Source organism: Calonectris borealis, chromosome 5, assembly GCF_964195595.1.
Source record: "Calonectris borealis chromosome 5, bCalBor7.hap1.2, whole genome shotgun sequence".
NCBI lineage: Eukaryota > Metazoa > Chordata > Aves > Procellariiformes > Procellariidae > Calonectris > Calonectris borealis.
The window spans coordinates 18,079,234-18,102,886 of NC_134316.1; the positions used below are offsets into that span (position 1 = coordinate 18,079,234).

The window sequence follows — 23,653 nt, forward strand, 5'->3', positions numbered from 1 at the left end:
ATCAGTGGCAAATAATTTAAGATGAAGGAGAAAAATAAACATGTCTATTCCTCAAAGCCACCACAAATGGAGAAAAAGTACTATTATATAAATTTTCAAAAAACATTGGTATGAGCTGTTTGCAGGTGATTCTACTCCCCGCCTACTTTCTGATACACTCTTGGTTTAGGATGACTTCACTGTTAATGTAAATAATGACAGAAATATAAAATGGTCTCTACCTACGCCCTAGGTCTATGACCCCTTTCGTACTTCTTAAGGCTTTCCCCCTTCTTTCTTTTGAATGGATGCTTCTACCACTTTTCTGATACTCCGCTGAAGTTATTAAACCACATTTGTTGTGGCACTGTGAGTCAGCAAAACTCGCTGAGCATTTTCAACCATACAGGGCTCCAAGCCTTGTTCACAGAAAGCAGCATCGTAGGAGCATCATCTGCATCTCAGTTCAGGATTGCAGGTACTGCCAACCACTCTGTGAAAGACATAGTTATTATAAAAGCTATACTTTCCATTTGCAAAGAGACAGAAAAAACATTCAGGCTGGATGATACTCATTTCAGATGAAGAGGAGAAACAAAGATAGGAAAATTATACTTGTGCTGTGAGATACCACAGTAATTCCTACTGAAACATTCTTCCTCTGAAATGAAGCACAGAACAGCTGCCTCGGTATTTAGGAATGCACAACCCAAAAATCAGAATGCCAGCTGATGCTGGTGATTGCCTGCCTTCTCCTGCCTCCTGCAAAAAAAAGTTAAATAAGAAATAGCTCTTACTGAAACTTCTGTTAAATCTTTACAGATACTTGCCAAATACTGGAAGAAGGAAGATACTTGATTTTGCAGTGAAAACTCCTATTTACTGGAATCTTTTTTCTGTGAAAGCTGTACACCTTTATACTGAAAAACCATTTTTAGTAGCTCTAATAGGAAATACAAGTAGCTGTATAAAGTATTCTTCCTTTGGAAACCAAAATTACATGGCTCATCGATGGGCGTCACTCCGGGAGCGTACCGGACGCCTCCGGCCCCTATGGCCCGGCAAGCACGGCGGGGTCTGCTCTGGCATCCGTTCGGAGCCCGGCCCGGCCCGGCAGCACGGCGAACCGGGCCAGGGGGTGGCACGGGCACTCGGGCCCGGGCCGAGGCCGAGAGCTGCAATCGAGCCCTTTCAGGAGGGGCTCGCCCGTGCCCGTGCCTGTGCCGTCCCCCACCGGACCCCTGGGGTTCCCATCGCGGCGCCGAGGGGGGAGCCCGGGAGCTGCCACCCGCTGTCGCCTGGAACCGTTGAAATATAAACCCGGGCACAGTATTTCCCTGAATTTTAATGCAGACAGCCGAGCCTGCTTTTTTCCCCTTCTCTACGCAGCCGCTTTCTGGGCAAGGCAGCGGAGCCGCGCGGGCCCGCCCTCACGGGGGCATAGCTCGGCTCCCCTCGGCGGGCAGGCCATGGGCCCTCCGCCCGGTAGCGGCTCCCGGATGGGCCGGATGATGCCTCCGGCCATGCCGGCAGCAGGCCGCAGCGGGCAGAGCCGCAGGGGAGAGCGGCACAAACACTGCCCCAGACCGAGCCCGGCGCGGGCACGGTGCCCTCAGCGTGGCGGGGCAGGGGCCGCATTGCCACAGCCCTCCGCCAGCCCGGAAAAGGGGCACTGTCTCTTTAAGGCGGCGGCGCGGCCCCGCCCGCCCCCTGCTGGCGGCGGTGCGGCGGGCGGGCGGGCGCCGTGCCCACGGCGCGGGGCGGGCGGCGGGCGAGGCCCCTCGGTGCGAGCGGGGCCGCGGCGTGGCGGGTGTGTCCTGTCGTCGCTCGCCCACCCACTCGCCCGCCCCTGTGCTGTGGGCTGGAGCGGGGAGAGGAGGGGACGAGCTGGAGGAGGAGGAGGAGGAAGTGGAGGCGGCTGCGAATAGCGGGCAAATGGGGAGCTGAGCGGCCGCAGCAGCACCGCAGCCGCGCAGCAGCAGCAGCAGCGGCGGCGGGCGGGCACGCAGGCGAGCCGGCGGCAGGGTCCGTGCGGGCGGAGGCGGCCCGGGATAGGGGCGGCGGATGCCGCTCGGCGGGCAGCAGCGGCGGCATGCCTGCTCGGCTCGCCGCTCCGGGGCTGGCAGCGGGCGGGCGGGCTGGCGGGGGCACCTTCTCTGCCCGCCTCGGTGAGCTGCCTGCCGTTGCGGGGCAAGGCCTGCCGGGGGCTGCGTGCCGCTCGCCGCCGGAGGCTGCGCCTGGCCCGGTTCAGCAGCGCAGAGCAGGCGGGTGGGGAGTAGCGCCGGCGTCCTCCGCGGGGAACCGACTGATTTTCCTTTCTCTTTTCTTAAAGCCGTTGCTTCGCAGGCGCCGAGTGCGAGCGGTAGCTGGGCTGCCCCCGCTGTCCCGGGCTGATCCCCCTCCTCGCGGGGCGGCCGCCGCCTCTCCGGGCCGGCATCATGCAGACCTTCCTGAAGGGGAAGCGGGTGGGCTACTGGCTGAGCGAGAAGAAGATCAGGAAGCTGAATTTCCAGGCCTTTGCTGAGCTGTGCCGGTAAGGAGGGGGCCCTCGCCGCGCCGCGGGGAGCGCCAGGGCGGCCGCCGAGGCGGTTGGGGCGGGCGGCGGCCGAGGGGCGCGGCGGCTCTGGGATGGGGCTGGGGCCGGGGCCGGGACCGGGCCGCTCCCGGGGTCGGCCGTGGCCTGCGCTGGCCCTCGGGCTTTTTGTGCTCGGTGCGTGATTCCCTTCAGTCGGCTCTGCCCGCCAGGACCGGGGGGGAGGCGGGGCTGGCCGGTGCCCTCCGGGCGCCGCGCTCCGTGCCCGCGGCTGAGGTCTCCTGCCTCCCGCTCAGCTGGGCGGCTGCCGCACACTCCCGGGAAACTCGGTCCGGGGCGGTGCGCGGCGTCTGTGTGTGTGTGTGTGTGTGTGTGTGTGTGAGAGAGGGCCCGGCACAGCCCTGGTTTACTGCCTGGGTAAACGTCTGTCCGCCGCTTCCCAAGAGGTCTCTAACATTCCCGCTGGAATAATCTCATTTGGGATCTCTGCGGACCTTGCTAAGATTTGGAGCCGAAGCCGAGTTATTATTAGGAAGAGTCAAATGACCGGGAATAACTTTCCTTCACATTATGCGAAAACGCATGAAATTAGGATATACGAACCCCTGAGTGAGCTTGTATTCACCTGAGATATGAATGAGATGTCTGAAGGTGGTATAACTGCGTCTGTTTTCTGCAGTCCAGAGAGGTAAAGGTTAGTTCGATAAGCCGTAATTAGACTTTATCTGAATAGCTTAGAGGATAATATATGCAGTATATTACACAATTTTATTATTTAATTGGAAATGTAAACTTCATGTGGGTCCAAGGTCCTGTGACACATGCATTACAGCTTCTGATATTGAATAACAGCTTTTTCTTATTTATTTCATTCTAATAGTAAGTTTATAACAAGTATATGAAATCAATTTTGATAATTGAAAATATTCTAAGTAACCCATGTTCTGGTTTCTGTGAAGTCTGTTCAAACTTTGCAGAATATATTTTACGAGACTTCAAATACACTTTATTAAAGCACGTCATGCTAAAAACACCAATCCCTGTGAAATTTCTGTTGGCAGCACTTTCTCCTTTCTGTAAAGATGAAGGAGGCAGAAGAAACGGAAGACTATTTCAAGAAAGTGACAGAAGCTTTTACATCAGCTTGTGTTCTTGGCATTCCATATTGTCTCTGTTAAACTTCAGCAAAACTTACCAAAGTTTTTTAAGTATAGAAAAGGCCACAGGTTCTGGTTTAATGTCTTTTTAAATTTCATGTGATTCTCCAAACAAAATACTTCTGGATGAATAATGCTAAGCTTTGACCTTACCTAAGAGATTTTCGGTTAGTTTTTGTGACACTCAAAAATACACTTTAGCCTCTAATAAGCATAAGGAAAATGTCATTTTTAGGGCTTTGAGGTTTGATATAGGCTGGTTTTCATGCCCAGAAACTAAGGGGAATCCCAGAAAATACATAAAAAGCTTTTTGTAGTAATTTGTTCGTTCTGTACATTATGTTTAGGAATCTCCAAAACTGACTTTCTGCTGTCCACTGTCCTTGTTTCTCTTTTTGACTAGGTTCTTTGCTTCATTTTTCTCTACTTCAGAAATTCCTTACATTTGTGTTACATAACATGGATCTACAATTTCTTTGTGTACTGTACAAATTTATTAATAGTTTTAGGTCCTTGCAGTGCGGTGAAAATTGACCCCAAAGTGTCTCTTTTGCTACACTTCACTAATTTCTTGATGAAAATTAGGCTATCTCATTCTGTACAGGCTAAGCTTACTTTGAATAGCTTTTACAGACATTGGATAGATATATCTGTTCAGTCATGCTTTGATATTTTCAAAAGCATTAAATACTAGCCTTTCTGTAGAAGTGGAGTTAAGTGTTTGGTTTAAAGATCAGTACCATCGCTGGAGCAAGTTGTGCTGATATCTTGGATGCTCTGTTTTCCTTCCTGGTAACTTCCATTGACACCAGTGGGAGGCTGCATTCGTTTAGGCAAAAATTTGAAGTATTGAAGATACATAATATCTACTTGATTACTTGTGTGTTTGTAAGCTCTTGTTGCTGTAGAAAAAGTGGTGCGAAGCTCAACATACATTTTACCAGAAATATTGTGTATGGTAAGAAATAAGGCAAGCATACTCATTCCTGTACAGTGATTCATGCATTAGAGTGGACTATGTGTCTGTCTCTCTACTCTATGTACTTTGGTGACTGTTACTTGGAATTTATTTGCCTGTTGCCTAGGGATATACTTTCTGGATGACTACAAAGTTCAGTTTTGTTTATACGGGTTTGCAATGAAGCAGTTATAGAATCCAGGAAAGTAAGAGAAGCCTCCTAATGAACTCCTGAAGCATGCTGGGTTTAAATCAGGAATATTGTTAGGATGAGAAAAATCTTCATTTCTTTGCAGTCTGCCAGTGCAGCCACTTCTACTGCAAAACACTGGTGTCCTAAAGGGATCATGGACAGACATTTCAAAGTCTGTTTGAACCATCCTCTGAGAGATAGTTTAAGTGCTGAACTGCTTTCTTAAGAGTGGTTCCAGGTTTTGTCTCCAGCAGCAATCCTAAGCTGAAATGTTGTTACATTGTCGTAGCTGAAATGAGACATGAGGGAGTGTGAGTGGACCAGCAGTTAAGGTGCTGCTTTGGGGCATAGGCAGGCCTGCCTCAGGTTTCTGCTCTATAAAGACTGGGCAGGAACCTTAATACTTTCCTCATGTTTGTATCCATCTTCAAAGTGCAACTTAGGCTGCTGGGTTTCGATAGGTTTCCCTGTTAAATTTTGGCATATGTTTTCTTCCAGTTTTGTTACTGGAGCACTTACAGGCACCTGCCTTCTTTTCTTAAAACTTTCACTTGGTTACGTAAAGTTCTGGTAACACGTGTGACTGGCACGGCAACTGTCCTGCCTGAACACAGGGTCTTGGGGCTTTTGCCTAAGCTTTGTATCCACAAGGTAATCTTCCTTGTATCAAAGGCCTTTGAGCTCACCTGCACTTTTGGTCCTCACTGCGGCACACTAGATACGTCCTACCTGAGCTGTATTCTTCATAGAGCATAACAGGCTTGGCTGTGCCTTCCAGGTGTAGCCCAAGGAGATGAAAGCAGTGCCTGTGGTGATATCTACCTCCACATTTATAGCCCAGACCAGCAGTTCCCAAATTGTTGGGTTACAGCCCACTGCAGCCCTTAATGCCTCTACACTTCTTTCAGGCTTCTGAGTGGTGTAGTGAGCAAAAAGGCAGTGTGGTTTCACAGGCCTGTTGCAGAGGATCAATGGTCCCTGGATAGCACCCTAAGAGCTGTTGACCTGGAGGATAGAGCACTTGCCTGGCAAGTGGGAAGCCCGTTTTCAAGTCTGCAGCTGCTGTCTCCCAACGGAGACTGAACCTGAAGATGGGCCAGGCTTGCTCCAATCCTCTGGCTGAACCTGCCGCTGTGGATAGAGAGGAATGTGAGCTCCCTGCCCAGTGCCAGGATAGCCATCCTCCGTGCTATGTCTGTAGCACCATGGCAGGAGCATTCCTTTGGGATGAGGTGCGTCTTCAGTTCTGGTCTCTGCTTCCTACAGCAGTTTTCGGTTCCACCCAGCAAGTCCTTTCTACGTAAGTTGTCGCTGGAATGAGACTTTTATGTTCCTTTCTGTGCATCGGTACAATTTCAGTGGGGAGAAGAGAGTCTCTATCTCATCCTTGCTGATAAAGGGGCATTCGTATTTGAGTTGTGATGTGGGATTGAGCTCTTCTGTGTGGAACAGGGCATTCGATACAGGCTTCTTATCTCCTCAGTGAATTTATTAGTCAGGAGGCAATTTAAGAAGCTACTACTGCCAAGCTGTTCTGTGCTTTTCAGCAAAGCTGCTAGGTCACTATGCTTTGTATTGAACTTGGTATTATCTGCATGTTAGCATATATACTGTGGCTGCAGTTCCCTGACTAGGGCCCCTTGCAGGACTGCAGTGTGCAAATGTCTGGTTTGTGCATCTCAAGCAGACTTTCCTGTGAGCCTTTATGTTCAGCTCCACCAAGGTCACGGCACCGTCTCAGAGCTTTAGGTAGCTGGCGGTTGGCAAAATATAAAGTGTCTATAGCCTGCTAAAAAGTAAGACAAGGTTTCTAGGGACTCCTAACTGAGAATTTAGGAGCCTGTGATGTAAGCATGTAGTTCAGACATTATCATGTGTCCCTGCCACTGCTGAAAGGAACAGTTCCTCCTTCCTCTAGCTGCTTGGTCTTGTCCTCTGTCTCAAGCTGGATTTAGTGGTTATGCAGTTGGCAAAGACTCTCAATCCAGTCAGTTCCCCACTCATCACATTGACCTTGGAATGGTTGTCACTGTTCAGGTGCACGAGCACTAATACAAGTTTAAGGAAATGGAAATGTCCCATCCCATTACCGAGATGACAGAGCTGTGGTGTGAATTGCAGATGGTGGTAAAGACTCTTGGATACCCTTATTATCCTTTTGTAAAATATGCATGGATGTACTGCCAGGTCTCTTTGGACGTTGTGAATAAAAAGGCTTCTGTTCGTGCCATATGAGGAGTGGTGGTGGTAGTACAGGAAAATGCATATATCTGTTCAGAAAATGAGTTGTGTGTTTGGCACCAGTTCAGATTAGTGAGGTGCAGCCATTTACAAATGGCTATTCGCTCTATGAAAGCCTTCATTTCCTTGGTAGTTGTTCTGCATGTCATCTGTTAATATAGTCTCTTCTGGGAGCCACGGAGATGTGAGGTTGTAAGGTTATGGCAATGTGAATAAGTTACAGTGATATGAGGTGAAGTGAAATATGCTTCATCCGAGAGGAGGTAATTTAAAGTCACCCCATTCTGAATGATAAGCTACTTATCAGTTATTTTGGGCAAAAGCATTCACATGTGCAACTCGTAAGTTTGCATGATAATGTGGTAGCTTTTCTGTGTAGCTATATACATAATGAGTCAGAATTTCCTCTTTATAGCGTGTAGAAAATGAATAGCAAAGGAGTTGAAGAGTTGCCTGAAGATGTAATCCACGTCATGATAAATCCTGCAATTTGACAGACAGAAGAACTATGCTTGTACATCTTAATGTCCAGATTATTTATGGCCAGATTTTATTGTGCTGTGTTTTTTCATAAAAGCAGGGTGAGCATCTGGGAGGAAAAAGTTCTCAGGAAATTCTGAGAAAATCAAATTCTGCCCGCAGAAGAAGAAAATGGAAGTGAGGTAGTTGAGAATGCCTTCTAGTAAAGCCCAGTTGTCTTGATTTTTAGTGAGCAAGCTAAATTGTTGTCTTCCCTCCTTGGGAGATCATCCATGATAAACTGATAGCATTCATTGACACACAGGAAGCTAAGGCTTCTTGGTCTGGTTTGGATTCCCAGGTGCTATCCACTGCTCTAGACTGTTCTGAAACTTGAGACCATGTTCTTGAATTGCTACCTGCATCAGTTCACCAGGTCTTGGTTTTGGTTTTATGCAAGGGGATGTACTTTTCTTTGCTCCTGTTAGAGCGTCACCTGTACTGAAGACCATTTAGGTATGACAGGTACCTGTGGTGTGTTGGTTTCTTGGTTTTTCTTGGTTTCTTTTGTGGGTTTTTTTTTTTTTTGTTTGTTTGTTTTTAAGTAAGTTATTACGAAGCTGTTTTGATGCTGGTCCCAGATCAATGTGCTGAACATAGCAACCAACGATTTTCTCCTACCAAAATATTAGTATGCCTAATTTAAATTTCTGTGTGACTTGAACTTGCTCAGTTTAAGCTAAATTGATTCTTCAGCTTCTGCCCATCTCATTTCTGTGATAGTTAAGCCTTCTTTTAGCACATATGAGAAGCTACTCTGTTTAGTAAATCTACCATAAACCGGTAAATGCTGTTGTTGGTGCTGTAGATCGGTATGGCTCTCTTTTTCTCTTCTAAACTTTATTTGTGGTCTCTCGCATGCCATGGCCTGTGCACGAGAACGTAAACGTGAGTTTTAAGATAGATTTAAGAATAATGCTGGCTTGAGGATATTAAATTAATCTGTTTCTTGATATAGCAGGCCATGAAGTATATTGCATATTTTTTCCAGGAACAACTCAGAGGATTTTCTTTAACCCCAATTCCCCACAAAAAACCCTAAATACTACTTTTGTTAAATGCCTGGCTTGTGCCAGTTAGCTTTTACAGCCTTAAAAGCCATAAAAATAAAATGTACGTGTGTTGATCAATAGCTCCTATTGTTGCTTGTGTTAGTGTGAAATACTATATCATGAGAAGTAACTGGGGGCCAGATGGGTGGGTTAGTTTCTTTGACATCAGCTCTAACAAAAACTTAAAACTAGCCTAACAGTAGAAATTATACTAAGCCATGCAAAAATGTTGAAGGTAGTAGCAAAAAACTGTGTATTTCTTGGAGGAAAAGTTCACTGTATTTCTGGGTTCCTGCTCCTTCTTCAAGTAGTCTGTAGAGAAGACTTTACGTCCCAGAAGACCTGGATATATGTGCCTTTTCTTAATCTCTGAGAGCACTTATTGATCGGCATCCTTCTCACAAAAATCTTACTGCGTTATGCTTGCAGAACCATTTCATGGGAACACGGAGCAGAGCCACTCAGCAACAGAAGTGACTGTAACAATCGCCCTTTCATAGCGACTCCGTTTTGTGATCTAGCAATCATTTACCTCAGGTTGAGGAAGTTTGCGTCCTCCTTACGGTACATCCCTTTACCACAACCTGTTTGAACTGATATGCAGCAAGGAACAATAACAAGCTTGGTCAGGTGGCAGCTCTTCAGAGAAAGATCTGCATTCTTTTGCAGATCACAGGCTGAATACAAATTGACAGCGTTGACCAAAAAAAAAAAAAAGCTAATGTCATCTTGGGGTACGTAAGTTGGAACACAGCCTGCAAGGCACATGAAGTAATGCCTCCATTCTGCACAGCACTGATAAGGCTGCTGTGGCAGTAGCCTCACCTACTGCCTTTGGTTTGGGGCATGGCATTTCAAGGAAAAGGCAGATCAGCTGCAAAGTGCCCAAAAGACAGCAGTGAGAAGGATCAGTGAAAATACAGTGTATTGTACTGCGTTATTCAACATAAAGAAGAGGAGGCTGGAGATGGATTTTCAGGCAGTGTCAAAAGCTGTTGTAGGGAAAAAACCAAAAACCAAAACCAACAAACCAAGAACACCTCCCCTTCTTCCCCCCGCCCCAAACGAGTGTATTCCCCAGTTCCATTGTAGGTAGAACAAAAAATAGTGGGGCTTCAGTTGTGCCAAGAAGGACGGATAATAGGTAAGTGATTGTCTAGGTAGACAGTGGAATTTGTTGCTTGAGACTTCTAAGACGGGTGTGGACAAACATGCTGGGAATGACATGGGCCTGTGGTCCCATTTCAGGGCAGAGATGTTGACCTCTCCTGAGGTCACTACTGTCCCTGGTTTGGTCCAATCTGTAATAGTGCAGAAGGTGCCTGAGAAACAGTTCTTTGTGTACGTTAACTAGTTTGAAGTCCCTTTACTAATTCAGGAGTCATGACTTGGGAAGTCTAGGCATGCAGTCTAAGTGTGTGCAGCTTTTTCCAATATATAGGCTTAACCTGAGAGGAGTGTCAGAGATGATGAAAAGTGTTTGCTCTGCCTTAATGTAGTGCACCTGAGAAGCACTGATTGACAGTATGTCTCATTATATTGGCCAGATAATGTGCTATTCAGCTCAACAGTTGACACTTTTTGGTGCGGTGACGTTCCTGAACATGTTCCAAGGAAACAAGGAAGCAGAGCTTTAGTGTGAAACACACTAAAATAAGTGTGATAATAGATAAAATAAGTACCTGTGCAGGGCACATCTGTGCCATAGTGCTGTGGAACAAACCCTCTTCTGTTTGGTTATCTTCTTTTTCTCATTTTTGAGTTCAGTGTTCAGTCCTTGAAACAATGGTTTATTTTGTACTGATGGAATTTAACTCTCCTCAGAAGGCATTATGCCCTTTATACAATCAAGGAGGAAACTACTGATACTTCCATACTGTCCAAATACTACACAAATACTCATTAGTATTCTCTCTCTCTGCAGAGAGAAATCCTATTTGGAGGTGGCTTTCAAAATGACTGTTTCATTGAGGGGGGATGTCCTTTAGTTCCAGGTAAAATGTCCTTAGTTGTAGTTCTCTTTCCTCACAGCTGCAGTGCTTGGGCTATTTTGGCCAGGATGTGACTGCCACTCATACAAATTCTGTCAAGTCAGTCCTATAAATTGGGAATCAAAGCAGAAGTCTGCTCTTTCCCACAGCTGGGCTACTACCTGTGCAGGCAAGAGGGTGTGCACTCATTGAGGTTGCTCTGAGGGCTCCCAGGGATCTGATCTGTAGAGTGGAGAAAGCCATGTTTCTAGATCTAATGTCACTTTTAGGAACATAATTGGCAGAGCCAGGCCCAGAACTTGGAAGCAGGTTCAGTTCATGTTGAGCTGTTTAATCTTCCCCTCCCTCAGATGCCGGTTAGTGAAGATTCATAAAGCATCTCATTTTGTCGTGTCACATACTGCTGAGTCATGCTTGCTTGCTTGGAAGAATTTGAAGTCGGTCCTTCCTCCTCAAAAAAACAGGCTTATTTTCACTCTTCATCACGCTCCTCACAGGCTTTTCTTCCTCCTTGTCAACAAGCCATCTTGGGTCCTTTCCCTCTGTAACGCATTGGTTCTGCACGTTTGATCTGGGTCCCGAGACATTGCCTCGTGAAACTGAATTCTTCATAGTGCCGCTGGCAAAGGAGGAAAAATACTTGAATGAGACATGTCTGCAGCAAAAGACAGAATACTAAATCTTGAGCTGTGAGACTGGGATGCTCCTGGCCGTTGTTCTAAAGGCCCATTTTTGTCCCATCAGACCACACCAGAAACATGCATGCGCATTGAGGAAGTCTCTCCCCCTTGAAGAGTGCTAGTGGGTTAAAAATTGGTGCTTTAAGAGACCTGGTTCGAGTTGAATATTTTGGCCAAAAGCAACATAGTTGTCCTTTTCTGAAATCGTGTTTTTTAAAGTGCTGGTGACTTTTTTTACTTTCTGTAACTTTTCCCCCAATGTTAGGTATGGATAAGTACATATAGTACTGTAATGTGTTTTCTTACAGCAGAAGGAAATAGTTCAGAGGATTCTTTGGAAGCAAGGCCTTTGGCACTGTATGTTGTAGTGCTTAGTAATGACTCTCACTGCCTAACCTTGATAAAGTTATCTGCATGTTGGGGCAACTGGTTAATAGCTGATAGAACAAGTGATGTTTGGGATGATTAATGGCACTGGAAGGAAATGATATAAAGGTCCACGTGAGACATGCCACACCTGCCCCATTGGCAGCCACAGCGCTGCAGTCCTTTCTCCCTGCCACCCCGAAATGACTTTCATGGTTACAAGAACTGGTGTTATGACTAGGCTTATTCCTTATCTTGTCAGCCTGGTTTCACTGCAAGGATGGAAAATGTCATCATTTGTATAGGTGGGATACGAAACGTTGCCTGTTTCAGCAATATGCTATGTTTTAGTGAGTCCAGCAGTGACCACTTAAACCTGATAGGGTATGTTATTTCTTAAACATTTGCATTTCAATGAGAATCTTGGTTATTTCCTTGGAGTCAAAAAACAAACTACAGAGGTGAATGTAAATACTGATAACTGTTGCTCTTTAGCTCTATCTGCATGTCATACAGCTGCATGTAGATGCTTCTTTGTTCAGGAACACGCTGTTCCTTTGTATTACAAAAACTCGTCTCAGTTCAGGAGATTTTTACAGGCTGAGGGTCCAGCCCTCTCTGCCTGCTGTCACTGGAGTCTGGTGCTGGTGCAGGCAGTATGGGCTGTCCTTGCTGCCATTTGAAGGGCGAGAGGGTAGCACGGGGTAATGGCGAGGTTACTCCCGCACAAGTTGATCAGTATGTTTTGTTTTGTAGCAGAGGCCCTAACTGCTCGGAAGTGTTTTGGTTGACAGGCCAGCTGAAGAGCGTGAGGCCAGCCAAATAGACCTGAACCCAGCCAGGCAGGACCTGAATGATGGTTGTAGCAGATGTTTAGAGAAAGTATGAGGCACAGAGCAAATGTGCTCACCTTCCCCTTGGCAGACCTTCTTGCCTTCTGTCAGTCACTGGTTTACAGACTCTGGTGGCAGCAGTTGTGTCCATGGTACCATGTATAATAGCCACAGATGGATCTGCTTCACGTAAACCTTTTAATGCATTTTTGAACTCACTTTCATTCCTGACATCACAAGAACGTAAAGAGATTATTGGCGCATGTTGGCTATTCTCTAGTTTTGCTATGGGTAAAACATGAGCAAATATAAAGTTGCTTCTGCTGTGTTGTGGGTTTGGTTTTTTTTTTTTTTAAACCTGTAAAGGAAATAAGTGTTACTTATTTTTAATTGTATGTATATGTGTTCATTTTACTAAAACACCATGGCTCTTGACCAATTAAAAAAACCAAAAAATTCAGTCAAGATTACTTCAGAAGTCAAAAGTTCTTCCCCAAAGAGAAAAGACTTTCCTGCTAAAAATAAAAAACCTTGCAAAAGAGGGAGGAGGAGGAACTAAAAGCTGGGTACAGCTTAGGAGCCATCTTGTAACTTCATCTAGTGCGTGCTAATCTGTGACTTAAAACCAACAGCGGAGGGTTTTGTGGAACCTAAAACTCTCTTGTAATTGAAGAGAGGGGAGTGTCCAGATCCACATTTGCTGCCTACCAGGTTAAGTGATAACATAGCAGAGGAGCACTCTCCAAAAGTAAAGTACAATATTAGTACTGCAATAGTAACAGAAGCCCTGTCTCTGTAGCACTTATGTCAAATATACAATTAATTTTCAAATAAAATCTGCACCCGTCTTTTGTCCGATACTGAAAGCATTGAATTTTTCTGGTCTTTTTGTTCGTTTTCAGTTAACACTGCCTTTCTGTAGTTTCAAATATAGCTTTAAGAGTTGCTTCAACTCAGCGTTCTTTCACACTGTTGTCTAAAACAGATTTTCTTTGCCAGTTGGTCTTTAAGCACAGACTTGCATGCACTCAGACCAGCCTCATGGTTTTAGAGTTACTGTGCTGTCTGGCACAGGTGCATGCCAATAATGTGTCAACTCATGGTGTTTCCATCACGTGTGGCTTTAACATTAGTGTCCTGTGAGATAGTCTGGGTAAACCACTTTATCAGAGACTCTTTACAAGGCCCCCTGGTATGATAGAGCTGTGTGCGAAGCTCAGCGTTTAGATACGCTTGCTAGTTGGAGGGGTGGGAAGAGGAGGATAGAAGGAGCTTGTACTGAGGTTGCCTGTGGTGCTGCTGTTGTTTTGCCGACAAAGAGGGAGCTTAATTCACTGGAGCTGTCAATCTGGTAGTTTTCAAGCACTGAAAGAAAACTCCTGTAAAACTGTGCATAAGGGTATGTGAGGGAGGAAAGGGAAAAAGAAACTAAGCAAGTCAACTATTTTGATGAAAGGCTGATGGCAAAAAAAAAATACTACTTGTAGTTGCTGACCTGCACCTTGTATCTGCCAGAAAAGCAGAAAGCATAAGAATGAAAGTGGAGAAGTATTGTTGCCAGCACATTGGGTTAGAGCAGCATGTGCTGTGCAAAGAGTACGTGATGATAAAATGGAGCAGCACCCTTTGTCACTCAGTAGAAGTTTTCTTTTTCAAAACTGCCACCTTTTAAAGCTGGTTTAATCTACGGAGAGGAAATGGATTGAACAGCCTTTAGCTGTTCCTGGTTGCACGGCGTGCAAGTGGGAGCTGGGGCTATAGGAGGAAAAGAGATCTCTTTGCAGGTGGACAAGCGCTGGATGGGGTTATATTTTGACTTTGGGGCTTGACATTTTGGTGTAACCTTTCCTTCTGACTCAAGGAATAGATCAAAGTCCAGGGACCCTATACAGGCTGGAATGAATTTTGAAGAGAGTATGTTTTTTTGGCCTTTTTCCTGGGCCTCAGAGAACTGAAATTTTAGCACGCTTTGAGGAATAGAAAGTACAGGCTTGCTGCTAGATAGGGGGTTGAAGCTCCATTTTCTCTTTCTTTCTCTTTCTCATGCTATTTTAGGCCCTCAGTTCTCAGCATCTGGGAGAATTTGTGCTTTGAATTTTGTTTTATTCACAATGCAGTAGAGTGAAAAGTCTTTGGTCATAGACATCCCCAAGTTTAAATTGCTTTTGTTTGGGGCTAACATTGTTTCAAGAACTGTCTAGCTAGTTTCCCTTCCAATTCCTTTGTAAGTGCTATGTGATCATAGCTTTACTCTTTATGTATGCTATAGGGCATTGATCTTCATCACTTTTGTTGCTTACTAGTGATGGATTGCCTGTTTTCAAATAGCATTGCGCCTCAAGGTAGAGCTTTCTTGTGGATCAGAACTTGCTTTTTTGCAGTAAAAACTGTGCATCTTACTATGGTCTAAATGTAATGTAAAGCCTCTCTTGGCTATCTTTTTCTTAAAGTATGTAACAGGTTATTGCTGGTTCTGGATATTGTGATCAAACCACATGGATCTTTAGCATATAAGCTCATGTCTCCCTGAGAAGGCTCTGGAGAGTAAAGACTTGACTTGATTGATGCTGGTCAGCTGCTGTGTTTTAATTGTGAATGTTTCTAAGAGACTGTTGGGATGCAAGTGCTCATTTGAGTCAACTAGGAGTCTGACGTTTGGAGCCCAAAATGATGCTGGAAGGAGCCAGAAGTGATTGAATGAGAAAGGCATAGGGTCATTAGGGAGTTTTGTCTTTTTTCTCTAAGTAAAATAAACTCAGGTGCATAGCACAGAATTATGGTTGCAACGTACGGTCACTTTCATGTGTACTGTGCCGACCACCAGCTTTTCTAGTGGAACTTTTTTCTCAGCACTTTCTTTTGTGCTACTGTGTTAAGCAGTTTCCTGATCAGTGTAGTGCTGCATCTTGGCTCACAGTAGTATTGTTTGGGTGGGGGTTGGCACAATATTTTTGTGCTGTGATTTGATCTCTCGTTTGTCTTGAATAATCTATTAAAATGTAATGCTTAATCCCATTCCTTTTTGGCAGGTTTTTCTCTAGTATTGTTGCAGTGGTAATGAAACAGTGTAGCTGTAATTGCAAGAGATCACTGAAGAAAAACAGTGTTTTGGGATGTTTCTTTTGTGTCTTTGGCTGTAGAACAGAGGGAACAGCCACACTAGAGGTGGAGTAGGTTGGACCTTCAGCCTGATGTGCTGTAGCTGTGCGTATGTTCACAAATAACTTCCCCAATTTTCCCTTGTTCCTAGTTTCTTCCGTTTGCCATTGTGAAAAAGGTCTGTAGAACCAGTCAGGAGAGCTTTCTTCAAACAGGAAAATGCATTTCTGAAACCACAGAACATGGGTAGCGCATTTACTACAATTAATGTGTATTTTTAAAGTTACTTTTCTTTACTTGTCTGTCAGCTTTGGTACCAGTGGACTGAGGAAAAGCATGCCTCCTACCCCAAATTACACTAACTGCAATTAGGAGACCGTAATTAAAATGCTTGGTTCGTAGCTTGGGCAAAGAATTTGGAAACAAAGTCATTTATTCTAAGGCAGCTTTACCACAGATTTCTTCTTCGGCAAAGCTGTTTTCTGATGTGTAAGATCAAGATCTCTAAATCTGTTGTTCTGTAGATGAGTTAGATGGGGGTCAAGTTCTTTGTACTAGTGCTTACTCCTAAAATAGTAATGCTTGCATATGAATTAGGCTGAGATTCTCAAAAGCTCCTACTTGTTAAGGTGCTGAGTTTTCTTGATCTTGGTGAGAGCTGAGCACGTTTGCAGACTTTGGCCTAATCCAGCTCCCTTTGAAGCTGTTGGAAGTCTCTGTAGTTGGATTCCTTGGGAACTGGATATACCTGCTGTTGAGATTTAATTTTTTTTTTTAATGGAAATCCTGAGAGACAGGGATGGAAATTGAATTTGTTCAGTGGCACAAGTTCCGTGGCAAACCTGGGATCAACACATGGACCTCTAGCTAGTTTGTTCTTGCTTTGTTGCACCAAAACTACTGAGAGCAGGCACTTAAAAGATGTAGTGGCTTGATAACAACAATTGATGGCCAAGAATCAAAAGCGTGGTAGGTAGTAATTAAAACATGCAACCATGATGCCATTGAAGGTGCTCTGAATGCCTGCTTGGCCCAGGGAAGTATGCGGTAGCATAATTTGAAATGTTTTTGTAGGACCAAGTATAGTATTTGAGTTTCCTGTTACTTGTTAGTGCTGCTGCCACCTTTTCTTATGTTGACTGATATGTGGGTGTGAAAGCTCCCTGTAAGAATAGATTTTTAGCACACTTGCTGCTGCTGGTAGTGAAACCTGAAACAGAAAATGTTTGTTTCTGGAAAATGCACATGGTCCATGTAAAATTTCCCTGTTCCCTCTCCCATTAAGTCAAAGTAGATTGCCAGTTGTTTAGGGCTGATCCAGGCAGAATGGAGCAGCCTAGCAGTGCTGCTAATATTACAGTAAAGGAGGGCTTGTGCTAGAGAATATTTGTGAGGGTATTTTCAGCAGCCACTTTGGCTTCAAGGGGATAATTGTTGGAGCCTTCTATAAGAACAGGGATGAAGGTTCTGTTTCAGTAAAGCTTGACCTCCTTCTGATGAAATAAAAACTATTAAAGGGTTAACTTTTTTTTTCTGTTATCTATGTGTCTTTTTCCCTCCCCTCCAACACTTCAGGAAATTAAATTGTTTACTCAAAATGCCTGATGTCGGTGTTGGACGCCTACACTAGCTCAGGAACTCAGAGGCATTCCTGCAAGGCCAGTCCCAAAAAATCTGAGAGGTAGCTCTTTCCTGCTGTACTGTAAATGTATAGTTTGACTATGAGGAGTTTATAAAGCATGCTGGCCAGACAGCTTTGAGAGTCTTAGGTGTATCTAGACGAGCTGCAAACAATTGAAATGTGTTTAAATCTTGATGTCTTCCATGTATTCACTGGGGTGGGGGTTGTACAGGGAGTTTCCAAATCAAGGAATACTCTCCAATTCAAGAGAGAGAATAGAGAAAAGTCTTGAATCAGGCAAAGGTCTGGCAGCCAAAGTAGGGTTGGCTTTTGGTTCTGTAGTAGGCTTCATTGTAACTTAAGCAAATCAGTGAATTTCCCAATATAATAACTTTTTTTTTTTTGACTTTCCTAACTTGGTCGTTTTAATTTGTGGTGAATATGAAGCTATAGTTTGAAAAGCAAAGAGGAGAGAAGGACTGTCGTGGTTTAACCCGGCAGGCAGCCAAATACCACGCAGCCGCTCACTCACTCCCCCCGCCCCCACAGTGGGACGGGGAGAGAATCGGAAGGGTAAGAGTGAGAAAAACTCGTGGGTTGAGATAAAGACAGTTTAATAGAACAGAAAAGGGAAAATAATGATAATAAATAATGATAGAATATAAAATGAGTGATGCACAATGCAATTGCTCACCACCCGCGCTGACCGATAACCAAGTAGCGATCGGTACTTCCTGGATCACGCCTACCCTTCATATACTGAGCATGACGTCACATGGTATGGAATACCCCATTAGCCAGCTGGGCTGGCTGTCCTGATTATGTTCCCTCCCATCTTGTGTACCTAGCTCAGTCAGTAGGCACAGGAGCTGTCCTTGGACTAGGAGGGCACTTAGCAACAACTGAAAACATCTCTGTGTTATCGACCTTCTCCTCATACTAAATCCAAAACACAGCACTAGGAAGAAATTTAACCCTATCCCAGCCGAAACGAGGACAACGACCCAGGAGACTGTGTAGCAGTCCGGTCCAGAAGAGACAGTGATAGTGATAAGGGTTGTTTTCTTGCTTATGTTTTTCTCTGTTTCTTGTGTGGGTGCCCAAGTTCCAAGAAGGCCCTTGTAACCTTGTAGATAGAGCAAGTAGTTGCCATTTTCCAAGTGCTCACAAGACCTGATGAAACACAGTAAGATGAAAACTCTGGCAGCGACAAATAAATTTGAGCTTGAGCCTAAACTTGCTGAGGCTAATGGGAGAGGTTTTTTTAGTGATAAAACAGTTTACCTAACACAGGAACTTTGGAAAAAAACCTCTCAAAAAGTACAAGTCTTTTAGTCTTCATATAGCAGCTTATCTAAGAAGGTGCTATGTAACTTACTCATCTAACTGTGAACTTAAAAAAAAAAAGTCGTCTTCTCACAAGTGATTACTTTTCTTTCACATCTGCAGGTTGTTTACTGGGACTGGCTCTTCAGGAAGTCTTTATTCCTTTGTGTTTATTATATGCAATTTTACTTGTAATAAACATCTGAAAGACTCGAATGATTGGATGGCTGAGGACTGTATCAGAAGTGGGTAGCACCTTGGTTTTGTCATGCTTGTTTAAAAATTAAAAGAACCAGGTATGCTCTGCAGTCTTTTTTCTAAAGGAAGCTGCTGTTCACCATTGTACCAAGAAACTATTTTTTCCCCTCTCAATGTGGCCCTGGATCTCCTAGGATATTTTAAGACTGCATATTTATTTTCTGAAAAGTAGAATCATTTGATGTGTCTTCTGAAATGATGCTTGAGAAATAGCAGAATACCTCTTTCAAGGGACCGGCAAGCAGCACAGGCAGTGTTTTGGTCTTCCTTTACGGGTGAGGATGTAGCCGTGAACCACTGACCATATCACATCCTAGCAGTGAAAGTGGAGGAGTGTAATCTAAACACTCCCAAGTGAAAACAAGGGGGGCACTTAATTTGCTTTAGATGAAGCTTAGTATTTTAAGGTGGGCTCTGTTTATGTTGGTTGTCTTATCTACAGGACTGAAAACAGTATGTCTGCAGAACATAGTGTGTTCAGTTAATTTCTCTGTATGTGAAAGTTTCAAGGAGTGGTCTCACTCACAGGGGAGAAAAAAATGCCCAAAACAGAATGAAGGCTTTTTAGACTACAAGGCCTTGTACCTCCTCTCCTGGTTGCTTTTCAAATGGGCAGTTGTGAGCCACATCTAGGAAAGACGATAGATGTGGTGATCGGAGCAGGCTGCCTGCTGCCCGATGCTCTGAGCTGGTGTAAGCACCCTTCCTGATCTGAGGCAAGGGTCATGCGTGTACTTAAGTTGGGGTGCTGTTCCTACTCCTTCTCAAGGAAGTTCCTGTTGTTGAATTATCCTGCTGTGAGAAAGACTATTTTCTTTTTACCATAATTTTTCTGGGTTACTTATGGACTAGTAATGGCTTTTTTCCCTGATGTAATGCATTTGGTTTCAGGAGATCCTTATTATGGGTGTTCTTATTTTATGCTCAGACTGACAGTGTCCCATAGATTGCCTATGCTCTTGACTATTGGAGGTTGCCTTTCTCCTGTCTTGCCTCTCTAAGGTGTGATTTTCTGGTGGTGCTTGTTTGTTGTTTTGTGGTTTTTTTTTTTTCAATGGGAGGAGACTGTAGTGTGGTCTTTTCCTTTCGGCTTTGGAAATCCTTTGGAAGGATTTCTGTATGGTCTCACTTGTGTTGAAGAAATTGTGTTGAAGAAATTATGTTAAGCAAAGCTGTGACTGCTTTGTCCATTAGGCAGGTATGTGGTAAGTGGTAAAGGGCTGTTGGAGTAGTTCCCATTGTGAATGGAGTGCTTGGTGATGGTACTAGTCCGGGATGGGTAATCCAACTGAGCATAAGTTGTCTTGAGCATAAGTGCAGAAGCTATGAAATTCAGGATTGTTGTTGCTATGCAGGTGCCAGTTTATGGCAGACAATGTCCGAAACGATCACTGGCATCCAAGAGCTCGCTATTGGTTGTCTTGGGTATGAAAGATATGATGGTCCCTAAGCAGGTGCTTTTCTCTTTCCTCCCAGGCTACCCTGCTGTGGAGGATAGAAAGGGCAGCACCACAGCTGCCACCTTGTCTTGTATCACTGGCATGAGAGAGTAGTTGGGATGGTTGCAGTACCCTCCCAGGCAAGGACTGGGAAGGCTGAGGACTCTTTAGCCTGCTGTCTTTGGGTCCCAGAATGAGCAGATGTCATGTTCAAGGGTTCTAATAACAGCACATGAAGGCAGTGGGTACTGCAGGATGAACATGGAAGGGCTGAAGAGGAGAATTCTTTCCACACAAGAGGAGTATAGGATACATGGGCCTTTTGGAGTCAGATGCAGAAGTGGCCAGAGTAACTGTTGTGCCTGAGCCTGTAGGATGCAGCCAGTGGAAGCCTCACTGCTCCAAGGAGTATTTAAGTGAGAGAGCAGTGAGGTGGGTGGGAGAGTAAAGAGCATCAGCTGAAATACCGAGGGCCAGCATGAGAGGCAGAGGTTATAGTCCTAGCCTGCTGTCCCTGGGACGTGTTCTGATTGAGGCATTGATGGGACTCAGTATGTGTTCCTCAGAGGTTACCAGTTTTGAAACCTGTTTCATATGAAACCTCTACATTGAAAAATTAAGTTCTAACTTTAGCTCCTTAAAAACACCTTTGTATCTGGGCTCATGGAACAAATACAAACTTCTGCTATAAAGGAGAGCTTCCAGAGGAACAGCTTGACTACTTTAGAGTAGTGCTCTGTAGCTTCAATTATGTCATGGTGTCAGTTTGTGGAAAATCTGCGAAGCTAGTTATTCAAGAACACCTGGGAGATCTCTGTGGCTTAATTACTGGGAAGTAACTGTCATCTGTTGCGTGTTTATGTAAAAGGTATATAGCAAGTGGAAGAGTTGATGGATAGAATACAACTGTTCATATGATCCTAATGTGTGCATGTGGGAGGAGTAGTTTCCCAAGTAAGGCTCATTTCTAGTCCTGTTCATGTCTCTGTACAAGTGTTAAATGACTTAGTGATTTTGCTTTTAGTGTAATGAATCAACAACAGAAAAAGATTGCTGTTACCCAAGGTAGAGCAGCATGGCACTGTAATGCCTTTGCTTGAGTGGCTATTTTGATAAGGACCTACAATGAGATGACAAAAATCAGAGGATTTAGCATATAGTTTTGCCTCATGAAAGTAGTTTGAGTAAAAGCTGCTTGTTCTAGTGGGATCTTACCTAGCCTAGAAGCCTGCAGTGTTGATCTTGATATAATACCAGACCTGCGTCTTACATCTCAAGGGGGAGTACTTACAAAGAAGAGCTCATGTAGCTCCTCTGCAAAACCCAGAAAGGAGGTAAGAAACAGTAGTGCTGTGTGAAGTGTCTGTAATGGCAAGCTTCATACACAGCTTCTGTTGCCCATATTCTCCTAGCATGTTCATCATCAGTGTAGGTGTTTGATACTCGACAGCATAAGTATGCCGTGCCTACTTAAACTACTAGAAGGGTGCAAGACCAGTGATGTTTGGCTTGGTGCCATTAAATTACAGCACAAGAACTGTATGGTTGTAGGTGGATAGAGATATTAGATAATGCATCTTGAGCAATCCTAGCACCAAGGTAGTGGTAAAATTTGAGGAAGAAACGGAAAGAAACTTGATCTTTGATAGTACGTTCTCTCTGTAGTTCTCTCTTCCGTATGGGCAGAGGGAGGAGTTTAATGGCAAGTTTAGCATGCAGGTTACCTTTAGAAGCATCTGTAAGCAGTTTATTGTTAGGTAGGATGCAAGACTTTGTGGGTTAGTGCCTTAGTTACAGTGAAATATTTTACAGACAAATACTTGAAAAAGAGAAATCTTCCTGCTTTTAATATTGTTCAAATTTTGTTTTGCTTTGACATAAGGGCTTGTTCATTCTTTCTCAGTTCATAGCCTTAAATGGCCAAAAATGCAGTTTTAGATTTTTTTCTTTCATTTCCTAATTGTTTGTCTGCAGGCTTTTTTTTTTCCTAGTTATGTGAGTAGAGAAGTTACTCTTCACCAGGGAAAGTCTTCCTGAAAAAGTCTAGGCATGACCTTACTAGGATTTTTCTAAGGAGAACACCACAATGTGAAAACAGTGGAATAAAATCATAATGAAGTGGTCTATTATCTTTCCAGCACACCTTCTGGATGAATATTCTAAAGTAAGACAAGGGTATAAATAAAGCTGTAGCGTACCTCTGGAAGCAGGGTCTGTGGTTTAAAAGCACCCTTGGACGCATAGCTGCTGTTGTAAACTCCATCTGAAATGAGTAATCGGCACTATAGGTGTTATGTCTGACCAATATGCAGGGCAGTGCTTTTTGTTGGTTCAAAAAATTTGCACTTCAGTACTTTACATTGAAACTGGTCTTCTCTTGAAGCCAGCCCTTGGGAGAGGGTTCTGCTGCAAAATCAAGGCTGGCCTTGCTACTATTAGACTGACATTGATGGGCTGTTGGTTAGCTGTGCCTTGCGGAGGGTGCTGGGTGGTCTGCAGTCTTGCAGGTCTGAGAGCAGTCTGTGGGATTGGGGTGATGTTTGTCTGATGTCCGCCTTGGGGTGATCAGATGGAGACATGCAGGCCAGGCTGGAGGAAGACTTCTTTTACATGTTGTGGATGGTGGTGTTAGAATTCAGATGCAGGAAAAAAAAATGTAGGTGTTCAAATTAGTCTTGAAAAAAAATTATTAACCTGGCAATTTTTTTTACTTTTATCTGGAAACTAATTAGAGAAAATAATTAGGGGTGATGTAGTGTTTCATTGAGATGTATGGGTGTAGTCCAAATAAGATAACGACAATTTATGGCTGCTTAGAGTGCAACTTCCGCAAGGTTTTGGTTATAATTTTATAACAATCACAACTTTAGTGTTCCTGAGGACTGGGAAGATGTTGAAAAGGAACGTTTTTGCTAAATTGGAATAGCTTCTGCCCTCAGGGTGATGCCTGTTTATTTTGCAGCTTACTGTAGCACCTTGGACTGTGTGCTGACCAAGCATGAAACCCTGGAAGTCCAAGCAGACAGATAATACCCGCCCAGCGTGAGGGTGAAGTCAGCGAGGCTGAGCAACTGCGTGCAAGGGGGTTATGCAAAGCTGGGTGTGGAGTAGCCTCCTTCTTTATGAACCACGGCTGACGGCAGGGATCTGATGTGCAAAGAGCGGTGAAAACATGCTGCCTGGGAAAAAGACTTGTTGGGATAAGAAATCCTACTGTTGCAGATAGAGGTGCTAGTGGGGTGTAAAAGCAGACACTTGGTCAAGGATTTTCTTCTGCCTTCGCAAACAAGAATTCATGAAAATATTCTGAGCAAAATATTTACTAAGAGATTGAGAGGTAAATGCATACATTACTCCGTGTATAAAATCCTAATAGTATTACATGGTTCAGTCATTTTCATTAACTGT

The 23,653-nt window shown here is 44.3% G+C and overlaps 1 protein-coding gene and 1 long non-coding RNA gene across 19 annotated transcripts in view; both read left to right on the top strand.

Annotated features, from left to right (window-relative positions):
- Nucleotides 1–1,762: 1,762 nt before the first annotated feature.
- Nucleotides 1,763–23,653, top strand: part of ITPK1 (inositol-tetrakisphosphate 1-kinase) — a 163,631-nt gene continuing 141,740 nt past the window's right edge. For 4 of the 18 annotated variants that reach the window (XR_012673825.1, XM_075151209.1, XM_075151214.1 and 1 more), the window contains exon 1: nucleotides 2,434–2,512. Coding sequence is in view for 12 of the 18 variants with exons in the window: in XM_075151217.1 (XP_075007318.1) it covers nucleotides 2,418–2,512 (95 nt within the window). In the remaining 6 variants the exon portion in view is untranslated. The other 14 variants (XM_075151217.1, XM_075151219.1, XM_075151211.1 and 11 more) reach the window with 14 other exon arrangements.
- Nucleotides 7,730–23,201, top strand: LOC142082784 (uncharacterized). The gene is made up of 3 exons (XR_012673826.1): nucleotides 7,730–8,036; nucleotides 8,572–17,706; nucleotides 18,231–23,201. It is a non-coding gene; the product is annotated as an uncharacterized LOC142082784 (long non-coding RNA).